A 26,876-nucleotide genomic window follows, 5' to 3' on the forward strand; every position below is an offset into this window, starting at 1 on the left:
AAAAGTGAGGGTGTCTTAATCCATAGATTTAACTCTGGAAAATAAAAATAAATGATGTATGATGTGGTCTTACGCTGAATTGGATTACTGATACCACCCAGCCTAGTTCTGCTGACTTTGATCAGCAACAGCAGCTCTCTGAAGTTCTGAGGGAGAGGTCCGTCCCAGCCCTCCTGCTGTAACTAGAGTACATGCTAGGGGATCCCTAGCTGAAGGGAGTTGTAGTCTAACAACATCTAAAGAGTCACAAATTCCGTTCCCTCATCTACCTTACTGGTTAGTTAAGGTGCAGTTCAGTTAAAATTGCTTTCTTAATGGCAGACAGTATGGAATTTAAAGTGGGGTGCATCATATGCATTTCCTAATGATCCTACCTGGTCCTTGACATCAGCCCAGTAGGATCAGACAGGAGTGGATCAAGGGCAATACTTTATTTAGTGGTGGGACTCCTTTACTGGCAAGCTCCATCATCATGCCTCCTCCTTGGCTACTTTTCAAAGGGCACTGGATACTTTCCTCTTTCACAAGGCCTTTTATGAAGAAATTCTGATTTCTGCACATGTGATTTTTGTCCTGTGTTTTAATATTTGATTTTTCACTGTATGATTGCTGTGAACTGCTATGGAAGGATTTGTGTTTTGAAAGGCAAAAGAAATCAGTAATGTGAACCCCTCTCCTTCAATCTCTTACATTCTTTTACTTTGAAGTAAACGTATATTTCAGGAGCTGTTCAAAAGCAGCTTATTTAGCTAATTGTTCACAGCCTGCCTTGGAAGCTTCATTGTTTTCTTGCCGCTTTGGTAAGGACCATGTGACTAATGTCAAGTCTTCATGTGTCTCCTCGTGAATTGCTTGCCCTTTTCTTAGGCAAGAGGGCAGTGTTGAAAAAATAAATCCATTTCTTTTATCTCATTCGAGCCAGGCATTCTATTTGCCACTACTGTTCAAAACTTTGGCTTTTCCTTTGACTTTGAGCTCTTCCTCACCTTCTCATTCATTTCTTGTATCAAAGCATCTCTATTGCCAACTCCAAAGAATAGTCTCTGTATGGCAAACTTGGAAAGCCTTGTTTTCTTAAAACACATTGCTTGTCAAGGGGAAGCTTTTGCTTCCCAGTTTTTCTAAGCAGAAGCGATAATGGCTATCAGCTTGCAAAGTCCTACTATTGGGAGTTATAAATGGAATTCACCTTAGAAGTTTTAAATGCTCTTTGGAACTGCCTTCCTCTTCCCTCAAACAACTTCAGTTAAATTTGCTTTACTGCTAGAATGCCATATTACTTTCTCTAGTTAGCTGCATCGGAATATACAGATCAAAAGATCATGAAGTAAATATGAGTAGATGTTACCAGATCATTAGTTGTCTTAGTTAGAAACCAAAAATGTAGAATCCTGGGACCATGAGTGTTGTGGAAAACATGTGGGACGTATTCTCTTTAAAGCTGCAATACAACCATTGCATTTTGTAGTGAATCCCAAACAAAAAACAAAACTTCTTAAAGTAGGGGTAGCCAACACGATGTTTATGTATATATAATTATACATAAGGAGAACATAATAAATAACATAAACATATAATAGTGGAAAAAGTATTAGGAAATCCTCAGTATGCAAGCTTTTTTATTATTAATGCTTGAGGTCTTCAAGCCACAGGATTATGGGAATCCCATTCTGGGTCCTATGCAGTAGCACTGTGCTATATTCACTAACACCCTCCAGCTATGCCCTTCATAACTACCATTCTACAAATCTTGATCTAATACTTTAATTTATAGTCACTATAAGCATATTATTTATATTCACCATATTCACATTCCACAGTGTCTGTATATCTTATGTTCTTACTGATATTTATTTTAAAAGTGTATTACTCCCTGCTGGGATATGCAAAATACTGAGCTTTTGACTTTTGTGTTTTTTGCATTTGCTTTGGTGTGTTCATTGTGAATTGCAGCCTTGGTAGAGTTTTTTTTATATATATATTAAAAAAAATATAAGCATCCAGGTGTTGTAAGAGCTTTAGGAAATCAGTATCATCATTGCATTGGGAGATGAATAGGCCATCAAGAATTATAACAGTACTATGTGCTGAAGGACCTTTGTTTTTATGAAAGGAAGGAGATACTTAATTGTATTAGAATATATTTTGCTATGTTCTGGGTATGAGTAGTGCTTCCTTCCCTTTATAGTTCTTAGTTTGGGGGGGGGAATGTGGTACTTGTGGCCCTCCAGATATTGCTGGTGTATAACTCACACCATCTCTCACTGCTGTCTCTTGTCCGCTGCAGCTGATGGGAATCTGAATCTAACAACATACAGAGGTTCACAAGTTCCCCATCCTTAGGAATTTGTGGAGTAACATCTGAACAAAACATTCCTTCAGTTACTGTCCTTTGCTTCCTTGCCCCCCTCCCCCCTATTTATGGAGGCACTTAATAACATCCAGGACTTGTGGAGCTTCCCAGCATGCTCAGTGGCAATTAGAATAACATTGGCATAGGGGGGATAAACTTTCTGTGATACAAGGCAGTATTAGGTCGGTAATTGCCTGTGCAGATGACACATCACTGTTCCAGAGATCACGAAGGAAGGTTTGGGGGGGGGGTCAGATTCCATGTAATGAGGCTTTTCCTGCTGTGTTACTATAGCCCTATGACTATTCTTCCAATTCTTCCCCTCCCCCTTGTAGTTTCAGTAATCTCTTCAAAATGCAATAAATTATTTGGACACACACACCCCAGTGATATTATTCATTTATATAGATTTATCACCTGCCCTGTTTAGTAGACTCACTGTTGAAACTAAAAGCATGAAACTCTAGCGAAATGGAATAAAAAAGTTCATCACGTTCAAACTCTGCTGACTTGATCCTAAACCATTAAAGCGAGAGCAACCTGGTTGATTTTATATTGCTTTTGAAATGTCCTCAGGCTTGTTAGTACTCAGGCCACTTCAAGGTAAAGTCTGAGGCACCCAAGTCCAACAACTTGCTGAAGGTAAGCAGGTTTGGGTCCGGTCAGTGCCTGAATGGGTGACCACCTGAGAACCACATGTATGCCACCTTGGGTTCTATGATAGAAGGAAGGAAGGATATAAATTCAAGAAAATGAATCTTCTCACTGAAACTGCCAAACCATTTTCAAAGACTACTTGACCTACTTCAATTTGTCTTCAGTGTGCGCACACTTATTTTTCCCCACTTGGAAAATGGAATTATGATAAGTTTATAGTTGTATCCAAAGGATACCTTTTCCTGTGTGAAACTGCCTGTCAGTTCAGATGTTCTGAGGTCCTTTTCCAGGTTCCCCCTTCCTCTTTCAGAGTCTAGGGAGGTGACTACTGGTGAAGAGTGCCCTGGCTGTGGAACACCTTCCAAATGCTCATTTGCTTGACCCTTTCATTATTATTGTTTAGGCACCATATTGTATGCTCTTGCCAAGGACATGTATCTCTGTTAACATCTGAACCTTACTTGTATGTGTTCAGGACCCTGAATGTTTGGGGAGAATTTTGCTCTGGTGCTAGGCTAATCTCGCCCCTCTGTTTTGCTGGAGGATAGGCTGCTGTGAGATCAGCAGACTTGGCATGGGAACTAGCATGCTTTACCAATTATATAGGAACACAATGTGGGTAACACTAGAGACTTTGGCTTGGTATCCGAGTGCCCTTGTAAGTTATCCAGGAAGAAGGAACAGACGACTCCAGGAATTTTACAAGGGGGTTTTGTGCATAAAGGTAGATAGAAAATAAATTGCAGATCTAATTATTTAAGGCTATACCAAAGGAAAGGGGAAAGGAGAGAAAAGTGAGGGTGGCAGCAAAGCTAAGGCAATTGTGCACTGATGCTTCAGTGGTTGGGAAAAGAAGGAAGGGAATGTTGAAAGTTGATGAGAGAGGAGGATGGAGGCTGAGAGTGAGAAGGAGAGGGATGTAGAAATATTAATACTACCGTACTTTCTTTATGACCTGTTGGAGGATGAGAAAATTGATAAATCCTCATTTTCAAGGCTTTGTTGAACAGAGATGGTGGCACTTGACACCCAGACCAGGGCTTCCAAGAGAATACTGGGCAGGCTAGCGCCCTGTCGGACCATATTTAAGGCATAGAGACAGTCCAGAAAAGGAAAGTACATCATGAACAAGGGTTCAGATCCACAGGCAGGCAGGCAGAGAGAAACAGCTGTGGGCAATGTGGATGCCAAACAGGATTCTCCTGAACTAAAAAGAGCAAAGACTAGAGCAGTTATAGAAAACAAAAACTAGGGTGGCTGCTGAAGGGAGAACAAAAGGGCTTTTCTGAATAGAGCTGCTCTAATCTGGATGGGGGTGTGTGATATTGACCTGGAAAGTCAAAGGATTACTCAGAGCTCTCAGTTGCCAATGGCAAGCAAATTGTTTCCCCGATTTCAGTAGGAGCTGGGGGAACCTTGGCTTTTGTGAGTCTAAGAAGCTCCTTAGATATTTTGGGGGGGGGGGGCAGGATCCTTTCTTGCTCATGTCAAAAGAGGTTGGCAACTAGTCCTGCAAACACACCCTGTTCTTGCCAGTTGACTGTCATAGACAGTCTTTTAATACAGAATGAGAGATGTAGGAGACAAAATGGAGGCAAGCTAATGTTCTCTGGCAACAGTGCAGTCTTACCTTGTCCGCCTGTGCTATAACTGCACTTAGCAGCCATCGGCTTTGGCTGCTTTTATTTGTAATTGTACTGCTGGTTTTTATTTTCATTTTAAGCACTGCAGTTGAGTGTTTATTATGCTGCTTGTTTTATAAGCCAAGTTGTTTTAGAGAAGAATGGTAGGGCAATAGAGTGATTAAATCAACTAGGTGCTAAAATTCAAAACATTAAAATACTTTTATATTACCATACTTAAAAGACTAAACAGTAGATAATTAAGAGTTCCAATCTATTTGTAAATTCTCAGCTAGGCTTCTTCTGCAAAATCTCCTGTGATGCTAGGTCTTTGAGGCTTATTAAGTTGCAAAGTGGAACTCTGGCTAACTCAAAGAAAAGGGTTCTTTGTACTTTAGTGCACAGTTTGTCATGCAGTTCACATCATTTGCATGTGAAGTGAGAACACCATTTCTAATCTATTTTCACAGAAAATGTTGAACCCAGTGTTTAATGGGTCATATCTTTGAGCAGAATGTTAGGAACAAATTAAGGGAGGGCAGGGAATAACATTTATTTGATAAGATTAGTTTGGGGCCATTTCCCCTTATACAGTCATACCTCGGGTTAAATATGCTTCAGGTTGAGCGTTTTCAGGTTGCGTTCTGCGGCGACCCATAAGTAACAGAACGGGTTACTTACGGGTTTCGTTGCTTGGGCATGCGCAGACGCTCAAAATGACGTCACGCTCATGCGCAGAAGCAGCAAATCGCAACCCGTGCAGATGCGGGTTGCGTTCTGCTCAGAATGCGAACGGGGCTCCGGAACGGATCCCATTTGCATCCAGAGGTACCACTGTAAGTGATAAGGGGACTTCTCTGCATTCTCTACTAGGCAATATGTCATGGATAGCAGCATTGTTGGGGGCAGGGGGTGTCCATTAAAAAAAAAAAATCTTACTGTGCAGGAGCTAACTTCTTGGGTATGTTTTGTTTCCATTGCAGGTTGCATTTTTGAAGATGTGAAGGAATCTGGTCTGATCCTTTTGAAAATAAATTCCTGTCAAGATAACCTTCAGCTACAAAGAACTGTGGATCTAAGTTACCAAGTGGGGATGTTTTCCCCCCCGAAAGTGATTGTGAAGTTCCTAAGCCAAAGGAAAAAAGCAGTTAATTGTATATTTAACTTGCTGTTTGTTGACTTTGGAGTTTTGAGAAGTTCAAAGAATGTGATGGAGGCAAGTTGGTCAAGCAGGGAGGCCAATTTTTGCAAGGCTTGAGTTCAGAGAGCAGCTTAATTTGGGATGTCTGGAGTCTTTGAGATCACTTGTGAAGAACTACTAATTCTCCAAGGAGAAGTCAATTATCTTCTGCAGCAACTGAAGCTTTAAAAAAAAATAAAAAATAAAGGAACACACAGTGGCTGACTTGCCCTTCTAGGAAACAAAATCTTCAAAGCTTTGTGAGCCCTTGACCTAATGGAATGTGAGTGGGAAAGGGAGTGACAGAGGGTGGGGGAAGAAGGTTTGCCTGCCCACTATTTGTGGCTCAGATTCTCCTCAAGGGAATCTCACCCTCAGCAGAAAAATGGTTTTCAATCCCTGCTTTTATGATAAAAATTTTTTTGGGTAAACCGTGAACCCCGATTGCCAAGAAAAGCCTAAATTTTTTTAGATTTAACAGCAGATTATTCCAAGGTAACGATGGTTAAGGGCTGGTCCCTGCATGTATTTACACCACTTGATTTCTGAGATTAATGATGAGCTGTCTGCATTTAAAAAAGCATTGAATCTGAGATGATATTGAAGTGATGGAGCCAGGACAGTGTGTCATGTGCTGGATCAATAGCAAATGTTCCGGGTGCTGGGTTGCAGAAAGCATCAGTGGGACTTAGTTACTCACAGAAACATACTTGCTTCAAAGAGAGGCTGACGTGCCACAGGGTTGCTGTGTGATGTATTGGAGACCACCATATTAATAAGTCAGAGTGCCCAGACTACCTAAGGCTGCCCTTGTTTGCAAATTTGAATGGTTTTCTCCCTTTCAGCTAAATGGAAACACAAGGCCATGTCTGCAGAAAGGTTGCAGTGTATTTTGTGCCTCGAAAGTGCAAGGTATAATGTATTACAGAGCACTCCAGTGCACCTCCTGAAGGCAAGCAGACCCCCCAGGAGCAGCACCGTATTAGGGGTTGTGCTGCATGGCTTCTCTGTCTCAGTTGCACATGGGTCCAGCTGTAGTGTGGAATGCATGACTGATTGCTCATGAAAGCAGTGTGTAATTGACCCATGTAAAAGTTCCAGTGCACACAGACAGATGCAAATCAGTGTGCATCCTTATCATCAACAAAGTTACCAAGTAGTCATTCCCAATAATTTTCTGTAAATGTGCAAAGGACTACAACATACATCACACTATTAAGATGGCATTTTTCATGTACAAAATTGTGTCCTGACACTTGGCAGAGAATTCCATGGAAACTTTTTTTGTTGAAGTTTTACTTTATTTTAGCCCAGCACAAAGGTGAGTGTACACAGCAATTCCATTGCACGGCTTGTGCAGGCTGTTTTCTCAGATTACCAGACTTGCCCTTTAATAGACTTTGATTTATGTGGTCCTAATAAGAGCAGAGCAGGCAAAGGCCTTTATTTGAGCATTGAAAAGAAAGCAGATATGGGACAATTTACAGCTTGCGCTTAGCTGCAAAAAAGGTCTTTTGCCAAATGACTGAGGAAATATATTTCAGGCTGATGAAAAGCCACTAAATCTGGAGAGCTTTAAAAAATAAATGGCATTTTAAAGGGGAAACTTGAGCTGCTGCTGTAGCTCATCCTTAATAATTATTAAAATCCTATTTTGAAGCTGTGATTTACAAACATAGTTTGACTGTTGTGAGTTCTCTTCAGTTTGTGAAGAAAAAAATGTCAATTCCCATCCTGCAAATGGATATGTAGAAGACCTGGATTTTTTGCAGCCCTCTGCTTACTCTGCCAAAGAAGTAATGGGGAATCTAATTTGTCATCACTCATGAAGCAAGAGGACGTCTCAAAATAATGCTCAATGTAAAAATAAATTTGCCATTTTTCTTGAAAGAAACAAATGATTGAACGTTGTCAGAAATTCTTTAGATCTCCCACAAGATCTCTCAAAAGTAATGAGAAGCTTGTTTGCAAAGATAATAATTAGGATGGAATTTCACCTGCTAAACGTTTTTGTATGGGCAATATACAACAACAGGCAGTTTAAACCTTATAAGAGAGGTGCCATAATTTGGGGAAAGGAAATCTGAAGGGAGAAAAATCAGGATTTGATCCAGAATCAGCACCTTACATTACATTATTACAGTGATGGGAGAAACCATAATTACTTAACTCTGCTTTGGCATCTTGGTAATGGTTACCTGTTTGTGGAATGCCTTCCCTGGTGACATGTGTATGTCTTCATTAACTTTCAAGAAAAACTTAAAAACATTTCTATTCACTCAGGCATTTAGTGGCTAAAAGATACTGTTCCTGGAAACCTTGAAATTATTAGCTATGAGGGTGTGTTTTAAAATGTTTAGATAGTTTTTAAATAATTGTATTTAAATAACATGTATGTTATTTTAATAATTGTATTTAAATAACATGTAACAGGTATGTCCCACAGAGAAATCTACGGTCTGCAAATAAAAACATCCTAAAGATCCCAGACCACAGAGAGGTTAGGCTGGCCTCAACTAGAGCCAGGGCCTTCTCGGCCGCGGCTCCAATCTGGTGGAACGCTCTGTCACAAGAGACTAGGGCCCTGCAGGACCTGACATCCTTCCGCAGGGCCTGCAAGACAGAGCTGTTCCACCAGGCCTTTGGTCAGGGCGCAGCCTGACCCCCTCCTCTGGCAATCGGCAATCTGCACAGAATTCTGCTTGATGGTTGCCATTAATTTGACTTTAATTTGATTTGATTAATTTTATAATGAATGTTTTAGAATGTTGTTAGGCACCCTGAGCCCAGCTTCGGCAGGGGAGGGCGGGATATAAATAAAATTTATTATTATTATTATTATTAACATTCTTACCTTATTTTTAATAGCACAGTTTTACTGCTTTGTATCTGCTGCCCTTGGCACCTTTGGGAGAAGGGATGGGATGGAAATTTAATAAATAAATAAAACTCTTCTCCTTCCTCTAACCCTGGTTCCTGTCTCGAGGGAGGTACACAACTTGCTGCCCCCTCCCCCTGGCTCAGCCTTGGGGGGCCCTGCCTCTGCCACACACTCCTTGGAACCATGCCAGTCCCTGACAGGTGCCTTATTATAAAAAATTATCACCATCTCCACTGGGTGGTTACTATTTCCTCATTATTATTTTTTTCATTTTTGAAAAGGAAAGCTTTTTCAGAATTGCTTCCCTTCATTGTTCTCTCTATTTGTCAAAAAGCTGCTTCAGGAACTCTATACCCAAAGGCATTGAGGAACTTGAAGCTGTTTGGCCAGGGCTTCCACATGAGGTTACCGTGAAAAATGATTCCCGTCAAACGAAAACTGATTTGGCATCATTAAATATGGGCAAGGTGGTTCACGTTGCGCAGGCAGTCAGCCACATGTCGGTGCGCCCATAACTTTCAGAGCAGTTACCTGGCAGAAACATCCCTGGACTCTCAGCTGTGAACACTTGTTTCCTGTCAAATTATATCCAAATATGCTCTGTTGCATTGACAGTTTTGTCTTTTTATTTTTGGCCCTCCATCTCCTTGTGCCAAAATCTCTCCTTGAGCCTTAAGTAAATTTCTGAATCTTTTTCAGTCTTTTATTTTCCCCAGACCAATGTTGATGTGATGCAGTTTTTTAAGTTGCCAAATGACTGCTAGAAGATACTATGTCCCAGTTCCAAACATGCCTGTATAGGGTTGAAGCTTTGTTTATTAAGGATCCACAGTGATTATATACAGCAGACCCACTGCTCCAAAGGAAATTATTCTGTGCTAAAGATCTTGGCACATTTTATTTTAAAGCAACCTAAATCCCTCTATCTTCTTTTTTAATGCTGAATTTTAATTTGGATAATTCCAAATTCTCTCAAAATAGACAGCTCTCCCGAGTTTTTGTGCGCACATTGACCTTTGAGACGATCAATAATGGTTTTTTTCTGTTACTAGTCGCAAGGGGATTACCTGGTATTTAAAACAAATGGAGAGTGTAAACCAGTCTAGTTTTACTTAAGTTTAAGTGTTGTTTTCAATAGTGTCTCAAGATTACAAACAAATAATTGATGAGTAAGTAAACGTGATGGTTTAAAATGTGTTACTTCATCGACTCAATCTGTACGCACATCCTTGAGAAGCTGTGCAGATATGACTTTAACTGGACTGAACTAGTGCAGAGATGCAGTGGAATGCAATTGTTAAGGTTGGACTGTGACATTGACAGGCAATAAAAGATGCAGGTGGCTAGAGGCAAACCAATTCAGTAGGACTTGGATTTAGAGTTTAAACATTTTGTAGGGCAAGGCAAAGTCATCCTAAACTGTGGTGACTGCTTGATTAATGCTGTAAGTTCAAAAAGAAGAGAGAAGAAATGAGTTAAGAAAAGCAATCTGTTATGCATACTGCTTAACCAGGTAAGTGGTGCTAAGGAAAATGTAGGGTTCTGTTGTTGTTTTTGTTTGCTGAGCAATAATTCATTTCCAGTGGTTTTGTACCAGGGATAAAAAAGCAGGTGATGGATAAAATTTTCCTTGCTCCTACATAATCATGCCCCAGTTTCAGAATTAATGCTTTTGGTAAAGGTAAAGGTACCCCTGCCCGTACGGGCCAGTCTTGACAGACTCTAGGGTTGTGCGCCCATCTCACTCAAGAGGCCGGGGGCCAGCGCTGTCCGGAGACACTTCCGGGTCACGTGGCCAGTGTGACAAAGCTGCATCTGGCAAGCCAGAGCCGCACACGGAAACGCCGTTTACCTTCCCGCTAGTAAGCGGTCCCTATTTATCTACTTGCACCCGGAGGTGCTTTCGAACTGCTAGGTTGGCAGGCGCTGGGACCGAACGACGGGAGCGCACCCCGCCGCGGGGATTCGAACCGCCGACCTTTCGATCGGCAAGTCCTAGGCGCTGAGGCTTTAAGTCACAGCGCCACCCGCGTCAATGCTTTTGGTAAGCGCTTACTAATAACACTGAGCAACACCAGGCACTGTCTAGAAAGTAGGATAAAAATACACCAAAACCAGGAAGCATCCAGGATGAAGTGCAAAAAAGGGAAATGAATCTAAACAATTGTTAAACTATTTTTTGTGTGGTTGAACATCTTAGAATGTATTATAATAAAAATTCTGGTGAGTCCCCTGGTAAATAAAGTTCAGACAGCTGTGTTCGCCATGAAATATTTAAAAGTACAGGTTGAGGTGGTGCTCCCGCATGATTTTGCCATTCAAGTTGTTTTCAACAACAGAAACTTTTAGATTGGTTAAGAAACGAAGAAATGGGTACGGTCTTTGAACTTAGCTTTTTATTATTTTTTTTAATTTGCATGTGTTGTGGCTGTTTCTAGTTTAAAATAGGTTTTATCATTAGATATCTGACCTGTTAGAATGTGTATTTTAATAAATTAAAGTTTTTATCCTTTTTATGTGTGAACAGTTGTTATTATCTTTTTAGAGAAGCCCTTGACAAAGGCATTTTTGGCTGAATCATGTAGGGCACATTGTATAAATAAATAATCCATCCCTTCTTTCTTTCTTTGGTTATCTCTGAGATTCATTTTTCCCTTTTACTCTGTCTAAAAACTGTATTTTCTGAAATGCACTCTCAAATAACTCATCTGAAACATTTTGCTTGGAATGACTTCTCAGGACATTTTTATGCTGCTACTTCTCTCTCCTCCACAAAACCTACCATAAAGTTCTTGGCACAGCCCGTTACTGTACTTATCCCCTGTTGAAACTACACACGTAAGTACATATGACTGAACTGAACATACATTCCTTCCCCCTTGTACCTTAATTCCTTCTCTTTGTCAAATCATAGACCAGGAAAAGCCAATACACATGGTTGGACTGCCATCAACTCCAGCCAGCATGGTCAAGATTCATGAAAGGCACCATGTTGACTACCTATGCCTTAGACTATAAATTATTTGTGGAAGGGGCATGTCATCTTGCTGTTTAGTCTGCAAAATGTCATACACACAAATGGGGCTATATGGGGGGAGCTGGAGCTCAGTGGTGGAGCACATACTTCTCATACTGAAGGTCGCAGATGAAATCCCTTCATAGACCCTCAAGAGCTTCTGCCAGTCAGCATAGTAGAGAATGCTGAACTAAGGGGATAAACTGTATAAGACAGTGACTTCTATATGTACCCAACAATAAATGCAGAAGCCCTGTGTACCTTGATGTCAGCAAAGCATTTCTAAGCACTAAATACTTTCTGTTTGAGATCACCTAACTAAAATATGGACATTTGCAATATCTACTGTTATTTTCTATGTTCTTGAATTTGCTGCTTTTTTATTCTGTGTGATAGACACAACTGTGCCAGTCACAAGACTCCATATTCCTATACCAGCTGGATCCTCATCCGATGAAATATATTACCTTACAAATTTTGTATTATTCCTACAGACTAATACAGTGATAATTTTTTATATGATCTTGAAAAGGAGAGCAGATTTGCAAAGCAAAACATTTCTCTTCAACCAGATCTTTGGCTGATTAATATTGAGCATTTTAAATGTATTTGTGTAATGTTTTGTTGCCTTTGTTTTGACGATTTGTTCTTTTATCTTGTGGTTTTATCTTGTGAACTGCCCTGAGTTTTTTTTAATGAAGGGCAGTATAAGAAAGAAAGAAAGAGAAAGAAAGAAAGAAAGAAAGAAAGAAAGAAAGAAAGAAAGAAAGAAAGAAAGAAAGAAAGAAACTTTAAAGTTAATTCAGTACTGGATAACTCCTGAGTTCAGGCTGAAACAGACCAATTTGTCTTTTACAGGGGGAGTACACTGAACTGTGAATTCTGATTATTCAAGCATCTGCACACAGCCGTAGGGATTTCTTTTTTTAATTAAGAAATGCAGCCTGCAATAATCTTCTATGAGTACCGGTGAGTCGCATTTAACTCTAAAGTCATTAGGAATGTTAAAATACCATATACAGAGAGAATATTGAGTCTCAGAATGCACCAATGCTGAATTTACTCTTTTTGCTACTTAGGTTTGTGATATGGTGTGCGACTGTTGTTCTAAACAGATCGTGCATGGAGAAGCATCTTAAAGAAATACACAACGAAAGAAAAATTATGCCAGATGCCATATGACAACTTTTACAGGATTCAAAAAGGAAGAATGGGCTAGGACTGTCACTGCTCTTAAAACAAAAAGACAGGATCTCCAGGTGGTGACCTGTCAACCCATGACAGAAGAAAGACAGTTTATTTTATGGTTTATCAGTCTCCTTGTGCAATAAGCCTCTGGCTACATATACCGGTATATATATTTAAAGGAGTTATGGTACCCAAATACAGCAAAATGCAAATGAAATGTGAGATTTTTATCCCCATTTGTATTGTAAAGCTCTTCAAATTGGCAGTTTTCAGCACAGTATTACTTAACTCTATTGCACACATGCCAACTTCTATATCTTCTCAGAGCTGGCAAGAGCGATAAGGTACAAATCAGATGTGCATTATAGATGTGTCAAATCCACACTGATGGCAACTGTAGAAATTTGCTGCGTACAAGACCCGCTCCCCCACCAATTTGCCATAACAAAGAAAAGCACAAGGCCAATCACTATTGGAAGTCTATTAATTCAGGCTGTTTTCTCAGAAGAACCATGACAGTGGTGGTGCCCTGAGCCAAGCAGAAAGGTTTTATGAAGTCCAAACAAACACAGTGAACCACCTGATCTTTCCTGATTTACTAGAAGTTGCACAGGACTCTGTCTGTAAATATATGCTGCAGGCTCCACAACTGAGAATGTGCTTCCAAGGAGACTCTTCCCCCCTTCCCACACACATCAGCTCCTGGTAGTCTCTAGGCCAGGCTTCCTCAAACTCGGCCCTCCAGATGTTTTGAGACTACAATTCCCATCATCCCTGACCACTGGTCCTGTTAGCTAGGGATCATGGGAATTGTAGGCCAAAAACATCTGGAGGGCTGAGTTTGAGGAAGCGTGCTCTAGACCTAGTGGGGCAGTTTGTATCAGGAGCTTGTCCTACTCTCAAGTAGGACCCTGGCAGAGACACATGCCCGACTGGCACGTTCCCTCCCTCCTGGTCGATTGTTCGGGAGCTTCAAAAGCATTCTTCTCCTGAACATCACAGTGACAGATGCCAACAGACATTGGCATACTTAGGGATCCGCAGAGTCTTTGCAGCTTGCATAACAGACCTCAGCAACTCAGCATTTTGGCTAATCTACTTTATTTACATATAAACACACAAGGAGCACTGCAACATGGCTCCCTCTCTCTCTCTCTCTCTAGCATCAGACAGCAAAGAGAAAGAACAAAGGACAATAGTCCCACTTCACGGAACACAGTAACACAAACATCCTGTCTCCGTCACTTCCCAATCTGTGGAGTCAAAACATACACCGTCATGTGATAGACAAAAATCCCATGACTGCAATCATGGAGCAGGAATTCTAACAGTTTGTGGCTGGGGCGGTTAGGCAGGCAGGATCAAAAATTCCATATGAGTAGGGTAAAGAAGGTCACGTGTGTGGGGCAAAGTTTTTCTGGTTTTCTCCCCATCCTCCTCCCTTGCAAATATATGGATACTAAAGCATTACAGTTGCAAAAATAATTGGCCCCTAACTAAACTGAAAAGTGTATTACCTTGATTTAAAAGAGGCCCCTCCTGTCACAACTTCTAGTGTGGTTTCATGTGACAATAACCATACATGTAGGTACACAAACACACACATACATATGTACACACCTCAGATTAGTGTCTGGTGATCAGGTAAGTCTTAAGATTTTGCCAGACCTCTGCAAGGGATCTAGTGTACAGTTGTATCCAATGGTATATGAGTGGTGATCGGCTTGCACAATGGGGCTTGCTCCAGAGGCTTTCCAAAACTGCTGCAACAGATTTTGAGGTGGGGGAGAGACGGCCAGAGAGAAGAGGGGACAGTTCTATGGAAGTTCCATTGTGCAAGTGAAACATCAGTATTTGATAAAATACCCATAGCCTCTGGCTGACTTGTTTTTGTTTATTATTACTGTACTAATTTATTTCACTGACTATGTTGGATTTTAATCATTATTCTATTTTCATTGATGTCCTTTTCATACTTCTTGCTTCACTAAAATACCATGATTGTTACTTCATCATGTAACAGGACTGCAGTGGTTATATTTGCAGCTGTGGATATCTAGCCAAATTAGGGTTGTTGTCTTTTTCCCTGACACAGTTTCTCTGTCAGCTGCTTGACAGCAATTAAAATAGGATTTTATTGATACAAGAATGTCCCAATACACTCCAGCCTATTCCAACCTATTTCTTTGGCAGATACTGTGCTAATGTAGCTGCATAAAACATTTCAATTTGGCATTCCTGCCTAAGGTGCTGGAGAGAATCCATATGAGCAAATTCTGGGTGATTTGATTCCTCCCAACAGCAAATAGTTTGGGGTGTTAACAGAACTCAACAAAAACCAAGCTCGGGGATGGCTGATGAGTAACTAAAAGTGTTTACACAAAACTGTAATGGAACCTCAGCAGTTATGTAAAGCTTCCACATTCTATCTGTCTTAACATAACAATTGCCACAAATTTCTCCGTAATGCTGGTAAAGATGCCAAGCTCTTAGCCAAGCAATATCCTCAGTTCAAAATGCAGGGCTTCTGCAAGAAGCAACATTCAAAATTTTAAAAAAATTAAAAATCAAATGTCCTTACCATATATTAATTTCCTTTATAAACAATGAAAATTTATGAATATTTGTGCAGAAATGACTGCACAAACTTTATTTTATTTTGATAAAGAAATAAAAATTGTGTTTAGAATCCCTTACTATATTATTACAGATAACTTTTCTGTTTATATATTCATTGCAGATGCCTGAAGTTCAAAGACTGGGGACGTTAACTGAACCAGTCTTCTTCTTATGTGTAATATTTTAACATAATATACAAAAGCTCTTGAGAACTGGCTCTCAAAAGTGCTTCCTGGAAATCACATTTGTGACACACCTCAATCTATACCAAAAACACTTAATTCAGTTGCCTCTAAATGCATTTTTAGTACTATGTTATGTAGTCCTTGTGTTGCGACTTTCAAATGCTAGTATTCATGAGTTTTTCTCCAGTGGTTCAGTATGATAAATGATGTTATGCATGCTAATTGAGTCCATATATCTCCTTAATATCTAAACTGTTTTCTGGCATTTCTCTGACTTGGAAATTCATGACTCAGCATTTGCTCACACTGTGCACAACACGGTGCTTCCCTCCTATTAACACATTTCTCAGTTATCAGGTGGGAGTTTGGGTTTATAAGGATTTCTGATAAATGCAACAAACTGTATCATTTTAATCTTTCCTTGTTTTGTTTTTTTGTATGGCAGTAGTTTTTACTTAGTTATAAACTTATAAAACAAAGGCATTGTTGATAACTCTGTAAATATTTATTGTTTGCTGATCTAAACTGAAATATTTTGGATTTATTTTGAAGATTTACTTCATCATACAACTAGGAAGTGGGCACTTTACATACACAAGCTGCAATGTTATCATCAGTTGCCATTGCCACAAAAGTATCTCATCCATACTGCTCCAGAAATATGCCGTTTAGACTATTTCCACTGTGGCTGCCACAGGCATCTGATCACACCCAAATGGGCTATAGGGGTGAGGTTTGGGGGAAAGGCTTTTTAGTGTCAGTGATACAATTGCAGAATGACAAGTGACGCTGACCCCTTTCGGGCCCTTGTAATCTTACCATCTTTATTGTAATTATTTTTTCATCTTATTACCATGCAAGCTTGTTGGCATAAACAGCTGGCATATAAACATTTGAAATAAAATAAGCAAGTCTAGTTATCTATTTAAATCAATTATATGTGGGGTTTTCTTCATCCAAAGCAGCATTTAAAGATATAAGCTAAGCACTTAAAAGGGGTATTTCCATTGTAATGTTTTTCATTCATGAAGATTGCAGGAAACTCCATTGTTACAATGCTGTGATGTTCCTTAAAGCCACCCATTTTGCTTAAAAAAACATGAGAGTAAGGGATTAACATTCAAGCAACTTAAGTCCTTGCACCCCAAAATTGATCATTGTACAGTGGTACCTCGGGTTACAGACGCTTCAGGTTAAAGATGCTTCATGTAACAGACTCTGCTAACCCTGAAATAGTACCTCGGGTTAAGAACTTTGCTTCAGGATGATAACAGAAATCGTGCGGTGCGGTGGCAGCGGGAGGCCCCATTAGCTAAAGTGGTACCTCAGGTTAAGAACAGTTTCAGATTAAGAATGGACCTCCAGAACGAATTAAGTTTTTCACCTGAAGTTCCACTGTATATGCTTTACAGGCTCCCAACCCAAGCACCTTACAATATGAAATATTGCACAGGGAAAACAACAGAGGAAAGGGGATGAAGTGGAAATCAGTAAACAGGCTGGGGTAACCTGTGTGGTCATTGCGAAATTCCCTAACACAACTAGGCAATAATGTCCATTGCAAGAACATCTGTGGCAAACAACCGACTCCTGCAAAGATCTCCAGAGTTTTACCGCTAAATCCCCTGAATTAGTGTTTCTGTAAATACATGTGTAAATTTCAGCAGCCACACTCAAGTTTGGTGCCCCTTGACCTCTCACACTCCATTCTAAATGATAGTTGTGGCATCCCCTGCAGCGCCCCTGAGGCGCCACATCCCAGTTTGACTGAACCGCTCACACTCAACTAAATCCACCTCGGCTGGTTTCCAACAACATCTGGAGGACCACATGTTCGTTTCCACCAATAATGCAGTTTCCAGTCACCTACGCAATATTACTCAGCAAACATCCTGTTACCACCAAACTCTATGTATTTATGTTCCCAGCAACAATATAAACTTTTCATTTTCGGTTGTATTGGTTCAGAAGAATGTCATTGTATACCTGTTATTTCTTCTGCATGAAGGCCAGTCAGACTGACAGTAGTGCCAGCTGCTGTCTATCAATGTGCATGAGACTCTCTTCAAAAGCCCACACTACTTTTTGAAGCATCTCAAATTTTAGGAATGGAACTGACAGAGCAGCAAGAAAATCACAAGTCTTATGTCAGAACTGCAAACATGAATTTTTTTTTGCAGGGTCTCTCACAGTCTCCCTCACAGCTCATGCTTGCAATATATTTTTGGTGAAATTGAAGTTGTCCAAGGCTTATCACTGAGGTTGTTGATTGTTTAAAGGCAAAAAAGCACCTGTATGAGAACACACACACTAAGAAGCGAGGGTGAATAAGAAAGAATATGAAAGGGAAGGGAAGCTGGCTTTGTAAAAATATTCAGAAGGCAAACATTCATTATGAATAACATTGTACACAAATGCAGTTTAACGGTCATGCAGCATGTGGTTCTAACTTCAGCCTAAACTTCAGAATTCTAATGACTATTGGCCAGGGTATGCTTCTATCTGCAGCTGCAACTAGTCTGTCATGTCAGAGCGATTCCTACAAGAATTGGGACACTGCTCAGAAGCTGAGCTCATTATCCTTAGGTGTGAGATCCCTTTATTGACCTGTCCTGTTTCAGCAGCTAATAGAACTGTCAGCTCTGCTCTCACTCTCACATCATCTTTACCAGAAACCTGTTAGTAGCTTTGAAGGAAGCATGAGAAATGGGACATTCCAAGGGCACAAAACTTCTTAAAGGAACATGAATTTTTATGCAAAGTGGAATTCTCCTCATAATGAATGAAACTTTTTAATGGATACCTACAATTAGAAATCTTAATTTTGTATCTATGATGAGAAATGCTGGCAAGTCCATTGCCTTTTTTGGCGTTGTACTTAAGACTGGTATTTTCAACTTTTTTGTGAAATATGTTTTTATTAAATATACACTTTCAATGCAATGCAATCCATATCAACATAGAAAGAAACCCCATTGAGTAAGTGGTTATAGGACTGCCACCTGCATCCATTGTTTTAATTTAAACAATACGTCAGAACTGCGCTTTCCACTTCGGATTGTCCTCACCCACATTACAGTATACTAGAATGTGTCTGATGGTATATTTCATTTTACTGCTGGTGAACTATTTCTGCTATTCAGAGCTAACAAAGCAGCTCTCCTGCAGCATATTTGTTAGGCTTCTCATGTAATCTGGGTTTTTAAACAATAGACTAGATTTCAAATATTACCTATAAGCTTTTGAAAACTGGGGTGATTAGTCTTAGCCAAATACTCAACTAGTAAAGGTAAAGGGACCCCTGACCATTAGGTCCAGTCATGACCAACTCTAGGGTTGCAGCGCTCATCTCGCTTTATTGGCCGAGGGAGCCGGTGTACAGCTTCTGGGTTATGTGCCCAGCATGACTAAGCTGCTTCTGGCGAACCAGAGCAGCGCACAGAAGCACTGTTTACCTTCCCGCCAGAGCGGTACCTATTTATTTACTTGCATTCTGACGTGCTTTCGAACTGCTAGGTTGGCAAGAGCAGGGACCAAGCAACGGGAGCTCACCCCATCACGGGGATTCAAACCGCCGACCTTCTGATCGGCAAGTCCTAGGCTCTGTGGTTTAACCCACAGCGCCACCCGTGTCCCTAATACTCAACTATTTGATATTAATTGATTTTGAAGTTGCATATAGGTTCTTTTAAAACAAATTCCTTATTAATCTTACTCTGTTGGTGTCAGTCATTATTACAACAGTGCTGTTTTGTTGTTTAAAGTTTCTAGCCTGCTTCAGCTCCCTTTTCATAAAAATATTTGTAAGATGTAATTGCTTTTTCAGTCTTTGTTTCAGGAAGCCTTGTTCCTACCCACCTCCTGCTGCCACATTTTGTGTGTGTAAAATGTGCTGGTTTCCAATTTTTCAGAAGCAATTTAATGCATTTAACTTCAAAAGACAGTTTAGTTCTATACTAATGCTATCATCAGCATTTATGCAAGCAATTTAGTTGTTCAGGTGATGCTCTGCTGCTCTGTTCAGTTTTGCAACTGTAAAGTTGAAAAACAGCTTATTAATAGAGGTAAGCAAATCACTGCCAAAATTGTAGAGAGTGCACTTCAAAAGGTTTTGCGAAATTGTGAGTGAAAAGCTCAGCCTGCTCTCCTTTTGTAAATTTGGCTTTCAGGCTTAATGTTATTTGGCGTTTTTTAAAATAGTGAACGTATGTATCTTTGACAGTAGGTAACCTCTATGCAGCAATAAATGCTTTTGATAAAGACAATGCCCCTATTAAAATGACACACTAAATATGGTGTGTCCACTTCTGTCCTCTAAGTACTTAACTGGAGTGACACTTGCTTAATAGTTACTGGGTGTGACATATCCTTTTAGTCATCATGTGATACCTATAGCAGCCTTGTCATCGTTCTAGATCTTTCTGGCATAGTTTTCTGCATTCCAAGGACACCCACAGCATTAAAAAGGACCTTAAGAAACACAAGCTGTAAAAGTATCAAAGTGACTCTTCCGTGGTGGCACATGAAATTGCACGGACTCTTGAGAGAACTCCTAATGAAAATGTAATGTAAAATAAAATAAGCAGACATAAGGATATACTGGGTTTTTTTTAGCTCTTGGGCTACTCTAGTGAGTCCTAAAACTGGGGTTGTTCCTTGGACCCAGTCCAAGGTTTCGTTTTACCCTCTGTGAATTGAAATTTTGCCCCTATGCCAGTGTCTTATTTTAGACATGAAAATAGCATTGAAATTGAGTTGAGGAGGCCCTGTTTTCTCACTTCAGTTTTAATTCCTGTCACTTCTTTAATCTTTTACAACTCTAGGCACCCAAAGGAGATACAAAAGCTCTCCATCGGGTGGCAGCAGCTCAAATTATGCACTTCTATATGTCTTCCCCCAAAGTATAAGAGGTGGCTATATCTCCCCAGTAAGGATTCCTGTTCTCTTTGTGCTTCTTTGTTGCGTATCTTTCAAAGCTTCATTTGATAGTGGGTCATAACACCTGGATAATGCTCATAAAGCTGTTTTTAAGTTGGTTGTTATGAGAGGAGAAGATCACCATCCCATTTATGATGGATGTTTGGCTCCCTTATTGGGACGAGAGCTCTCCTTTCTTCTCCCTGAATTCCTGAAGCTACTAACATGAGTTTGACCAAACTGCGGGAGCAGTGGAAGACAGGAGTGCCTGGCGTGCTCTGGTCCATGGGGTCACGAAGAGTTGGACCCGACTAAACGACTAAACAACAACAACAACAGATAAAAGCAGAACTAAATGCTTATGGGCATGTGTTATTACTTTAATACATATGGGAGGGGGGGAAATGCCTCTAGACTCAGTCCTCTCTTGCCACAAAACCAGCTGATACTGTTCTTTGATTTGTATAGCTTAAGGCTCAGGTGTTTCTATTGGAGGCACAGACATAGGGAAACATGAAGCAGAAAAGCAAAATTACTCGATCACAGTGCGTTAACAGAGATTCGTTTAAAAGACGGAATATATATTTGACTGAGAGCTGCTGATGCTCTGGCAGATTGAAAATCATGTTAGCAATGTGGGGGCATGTCAAGATTAATGAAGGGGGGGTACACATTATGGATGCTTTTCAGAGTGATTACATTTTTCATTTCAAATTCCAGCACGTTTGTTCTGCATGAAAGGCCGTTGCAAGGAGTCCTGGTTACCGCTAATTGATTTTAACCTCACAACTCTATAGGAAACCACAGATGTTAGCTGCTTCATTGCGGCACTCAAATTTTCTACGATTCTCACAAAAGGTTCAGGGTAATTGCAAGATATGTCTTGTAAAACCAGGGATTACTTAAAGCTATCCACTGAGATTTGTTGCATGGAAATCATTAACGTTAGGCGTCTAAGCCCATTAAATGAAACGAACCTTTTATATTTGTTCTGGCATCTCTGTCCCCCACCTCAGGTTGAGAAGAATATCGGATATTAACTTAGAACAAAGGAAGAATGAAACTCCCTCTGTTTCTTTCACTCAGAGCAGAAAGATGGCTATTAAAGCACTTCTCTGGGCATCAGTAATTTGTTTTCTTCACACATAATAATAAAAAGATTCTTGCAAGAACCTAAGAATTCCTTATGTGCATGCATTTAAAACTCATCTTGGTTCATACAAAAACAGTCATCACTATAATTTCAATGACATTTCACACTAGCCACTAATCCTGAAAATATGGTGTGCCTGAAAAGGCATTCCTGATTTAAATCTGCCTCCCATATTACAAACAAAGTTACTGAGATGGTTTAAATTTTTAAATTTAATTTAAAACTTTAATTAAAACATTTTTACTTAGCATTAATTAAGATTAAAGATGTGTGGAAACTCCGTTAAGAAATTGTAAAAATCTAATGTTTCCATAATTTTTTTTACATAGGTTTACCTCCAATTTTGCCTTGAATTTTACTGTGGAATTTGAAAGTAGTTCAGAAATATGTGAGCTCACCCTGTGCTCAGTGAGAACACTGAAAGGTATTTTACGTCCTTCAAAATAGTCAGTGGATATTTCACTTGCACAGCAAGGCTGCTACTAGGTCCTTAACAGGCTGCCTGCTTAGGTCCATGACCCAAATTCACATTTCTTTGCATGTACACAATGCACATTTACGCTGACTTTTGGAGGGAAGACTGCCAGAGCTTTACTTGAAGATAATCACTTTTAAAGGGTCTAAGAAATCCCTCAGAGTCCAGGAGACATGGAATGATCCCCCAATGAGATGCACATTGTTTTCTTTTAGGAAAGGAGCACCTCTTCCAGCAGGCTTTTGGGTGACTGACGTAATTTAGGAATTGTTTTACTGCTGTTGCTTTTTTATTATGACTTGTATGGAACTAATTGTGTTTAATCTTCTATGTTGTATGGTTATTATGTTTTTTGATGCTGTAAATCATCCTGTGACTTTTGGTGAAGGGGGACACAGAAAGGGAAAAAATATATTTCTAGGTGAGCAGGTACGCATTAATGACAGGAATTCAGCAATGGGGGCAAGTTGGGAGTGTTCTCCTTGTTTGGGGTGCTCACTTGTCCCCTTTCCTCTGATGGTGCTGTTTATTCCTTCCTAACTAAAATGTGAGCAGGATACTTTATTTGCATCCAGAAAACAAAACAAAAAGCCACCAGAGCACCCAGGCTGCATTTCAGATGATACCCACATATCTGTTTGAAACTTTAAAGACGCTAAAGCAGTGCTCTAGTTACAGAGATATCCAATCTTTCTAGAGGTTGGAGGGCATTCCGTATGAACAGCCTTCTGGAGATTTGCTGGTCTGTTTGGAAGAAAAGTTTAATTTTAGCTTCACTTTATAGATCTATTGTTTTCCCTAGGGCAGGAGAAACCTATCCAAAAAAGGCAACATATATTCAGAGGCACAGTTCAAAGAAATGACTTTTGTCATACCCAACTGGAGACGATTAAATGTTTGCTAGGATGTTCAATCAACAACTAAATAAGGGTGAAATCTGTCCATGAAAATAGGGCCATGGTGAATTATCTAATAAAGGGGTTATAAATATTCCACTCTGAATAATGAGGCTGCAATCCTTACTTAATATATATATTCTATTAGAAGCAATTTATTCCAAGTACAGGTAGAGTGACCATCTGCCCTAGTTTTCCAAAGACATTCCTTTATTTGAAGAGTTTTAAAGTAAGGAGCCATTAGAAGGTAGAGCAGGGACTTTGAAATTGCCGATCAACAGCACTTGGAAAGCAGAGTGAGGCTGTGCACACAACTGTAGCTTTAAAGCACATTTGAAACACATTATTTCCTTCAAATAATTCTGATGACTGTATTTTACCCCTCACAGAATTACAATTGCCAACAACCCTTGAGAAACTTCAATGCCCAGAATTCTTTGATGGACAAAATGTGCTTTAAATTTATATTGTGTACACATCACAATTTGGTAGGCAAGTCACTTAGTCACAGCTTTCCCTGCTAATGTGAGTTGTATTGCATTTTCTTTTTAAAGTGTAGTACTGTAATTATGGGACGCGGGTGGCGCTGTGGGTTAAAGCCTCAGCGCCTAGGACTTGCTGATCGAAAGGTCGGCGGTTCGAATCCCCGTGGCAGGGTGCGCTCCTGTCGCTTGGTCCCAGCGCCTGCCAACCTAGCAGTTCGAAAGCACCCCCGGGTGCAAGTAGATAAATAGGGACCGCTTACTAGCGGGAAGGTAAACGGCGTTCCGTGTGCTGCGCTGGCTCGCCAGATGCAGCTTGTCACGCTGGCCACGTGACCCGGAAGTGTCTGCGGACAGCGCTGGCCCCCGGCCTCTTGAGTGAGATGGGCGCACAACCCTAGAGTCTGTCAAGACTTGCCCATATGGGCAGGGGTACCTTTACCTTTACTGTAATTATAAAGGTAAAGGGACCCCTGACCATTAGGTCCAGTCGTGGCCGACTCTGGGGTTGCGGCACTCATCTCGCTTTATTGGCCAAGGGAGCCGGCGTACAGCTTCCAGGTCATGTGGCCAGCATGACTAAGCCACTTCTGGCGAACCAGAGCAGCGCACGGAAATGCCGTTTACCTTCCCGCCAGAGCGGTATCTATTTATCTACTTGCACTTTGACGTGCTTTCGAACTGCTAGGTTGGCAGGAGCAGGGACCAAACAACGGGAACTCACCCTGTCGCGGGGATTCGAACCGCCGACCTTCTGATCGACAAGTTCTAGGCTCTGTGGTTTAATACACAGATTTATGCAGATCTGTGTCCTCTTCTGTCAGTCTTTTTTTGTGTGTGATCATTTTCATATTTTTTTGGCAATGTGTAAATGGCCACCTTATGAAATAGCATTTACAGTGCAGTCCTATGCATCACATGTAGACAACTCCCACCACCTTCAGTGCAACTCCTGAGAAAGAATGAATAGATGTTAGATGAACGAAGAGGAGAGAGTGTTGTGTTCTTGTGTGAATAGATTGGGATGGGGGAAGAAAAAGAGAATGGATAGGGGAACAATAAGAAGGGGTGCCCCCCTCACTTTTTCCTTTGACCCCAATCATACTCCCACAAATGAATGCAACCCTTAACTCCAAAAGGCTACCTACTCTTGCTCTACATGTCTACTAAGATGTGTAGGTCCTATTGAATTTAATGAGGCTTACTCTCAGGTGAATAGAAATAGGACTGCATTCCTAAGTAATTCCTCTTTGGTGAAGAAAATGTTATACAATTGCGTACCACTGACCTCAGATCTTATCTGCCACTATTCAGATCCAGGCTGGAATTCCAACACAAGAACTAGGAATGCCCTTCAATTCAGTGTAAGTACACTATATGTCTTTACTGCAGTAAACATCTAAAACCTGATGAGTGTTGTCAGCACTCACATGTGATAGTCAACACCAGACAAATGAATTGAATGTCCAACAGCTCAGAGATACACTACTGAATGATGATTGTAACCTTGCTCATTGGTAGATGTTCAAAAAGTGAGGAGCTATATTTGGGCATTCAGAACATTCTGCTGGGATTACCAATATCCATCAAACTCTTTATATTCATTGTAATATGCATACAAAATTTATTATTCCTGAAATAGCATTCAGTAGCAGTTGTGGCTTGTTTTTAAGCCCTTCCACAAAGTCCAAAACAAGAGCTTAATGTTGTGGATACATACATACCACCCTGAGGAGAGAGAAAGAAAAAACTTGTTTTTTGTAGAGTCCTTATAATAATGGTTGATGAGGCAGGACCAGAAACCTCTAGGGCACATTGATGAAGCACAACTATTTCAAATGCCACATTAAGCTGGACTCATTAGCCGTATCTACCTACCCCTTATAAAATTCCTAATATCATTACAAATGTACTCTGCTTTTATTTTCCAGTCAAAGTAACTACTGTAGGTGTACCTTTCTCAGCCTGGTCTACTTGTACCCTACTTGTAGGCAACGGATGTTATTTCATTAATGATTATTCTTAGCAGCAGTACTATTAGCATTAGCAATAATATTTTATTTTACATTTCAGGGCCCTCTCATTCATTTACATTATTTTGTTAGGCAGCTGGAACATCCTGACCTTTGTGTCCCTTAATAATTATCTGGAAACCCTTAATAAATACAAAAGCCATTTGAAAATCTCTTTGGACGTTTTTGAAGCAGAAAGCATTAAGGGCCCTATCAAGTCCAGTTACTTACCATTCATCAGCCTCACCTCCTGCTCATAATCACAAAATACAAAGCTCCCAATCTATATTTCCTGTCAACATCTGCCCAGCGGCTAATTAGGCAATTGCCACAGCTGTACTTTTTCTCTTTTTTTGCGTCTGTGCCTGTCTCCAACCCCACTTCAAAGGTATCATTAAAATATGTAGAAGGACAGTATGACAGTTTGGACCCACCTTCCAGTCCGCTTTGCTTGTACCTGCCCAGGTCTCTAGACGTCTGCATAATTAGGATGCAAAGTCTAAGTGGCAGATCAACAGTCTTAACTTTCCACTGACATACATGGCACATTAAAGTCCTTATCTTTTGGCTAGATCAACCCCTGCATTTTCTTTCCTTTACAGTGAGGTCATGAAAAGACTTAAAATGATCAAAATATAGGGGAGGAGTTCATCTGAAAACCAGTACAAGGAAGCGGCACATCATATACATTCAGATGTCATCTGAGAATTGTAATGTGGTTGGGTTATATAGTTCACCTAATTCTGTACTGTTCTGTAGTGCTTTTAATTGGGTTTTTAAAAAACCTTTTTACACTGATGTGCACTGCCCACTGCCCTGAGATTTTGTGAGAGGGTGCTATATAAATGCATTTGTATAACAAATAAACTGGAAAAATAAAGCGCATCACTTTAAAAATGAGGGTTACATGCCTCTCGCTTAAAATTTATGGAAAACTGGATGAAGTTGGAAGAGTCAGAAAATTAGAATGGATTACTGAGAATCACAGAATCCTTGTTTTTCAACAGATGGCAGTAGTTAATGGTGAAAGTACACTAAAGACATTACTTGGGGTTATTAATGATATGCATTCCTGTAAGTAAACACATCCATTTCTGTCGATTATAGCTGCATTGTAAGTAGTATATCCACATATTGGAGTGAGGACTAAAATAATCAGAGTGTGTATGTGATGCTGAGTTTTAATTAGCAGCATCATACTAGAATTATTTCTTAGAATTATATGTTAAACAGGCACTGT

At 40.2% G+C, this 26,876-nt stretch overlaps 1 protein-coding gene and 1 long non-coding RNA gene across 3 annotated transcripts in view; one reads left to right on the forward strand and one right to left on the reverse strand.

Moving 5' to 3' along the window:
* Positions 1–11,318, forward strand: part of UBE3D (ubiquitin protein ligase E3D) — a 60,372-nt gene extending 49,054 nt beyond the window's left edge. For both annotated transcript variants that reach the window (XM_028722879.2, XM_028722881.2), the window contains one exon: positions 5,616–11,318. In XM_028722879.2, the coding sequence (XP_028578712.2) occupies positions 5,616–5,636 (21 nt within the window). In that variant the 3' untranslated portion in view covers positions 5,637–11,318. The remainder of the gene's footprint in view (positions 1–5,615) is intronic.
* The window catches only part of LOC114593913 (uncharacterized), a 46,667-nt gene that overhangs the window by 13,190 nt on the left and 6,601 nt on the right, over positions 1–26,876 (reverse strand). The window lies entirely within an intron of this gene.

This window comes from Podarcis muralis, chromosome 3, assembly GCF_964188315.1.
Source record: "Podarcis muralis chromosome 3, rPodMur119.hap1.1, whole genome shotgun sequence".
Taxonomy (NCBI): Eukaryota; Metazoa; Chordata; class Lepidosauria; order Squamata; family Lacertidae; genus Podarcis; species Podarcis muralis.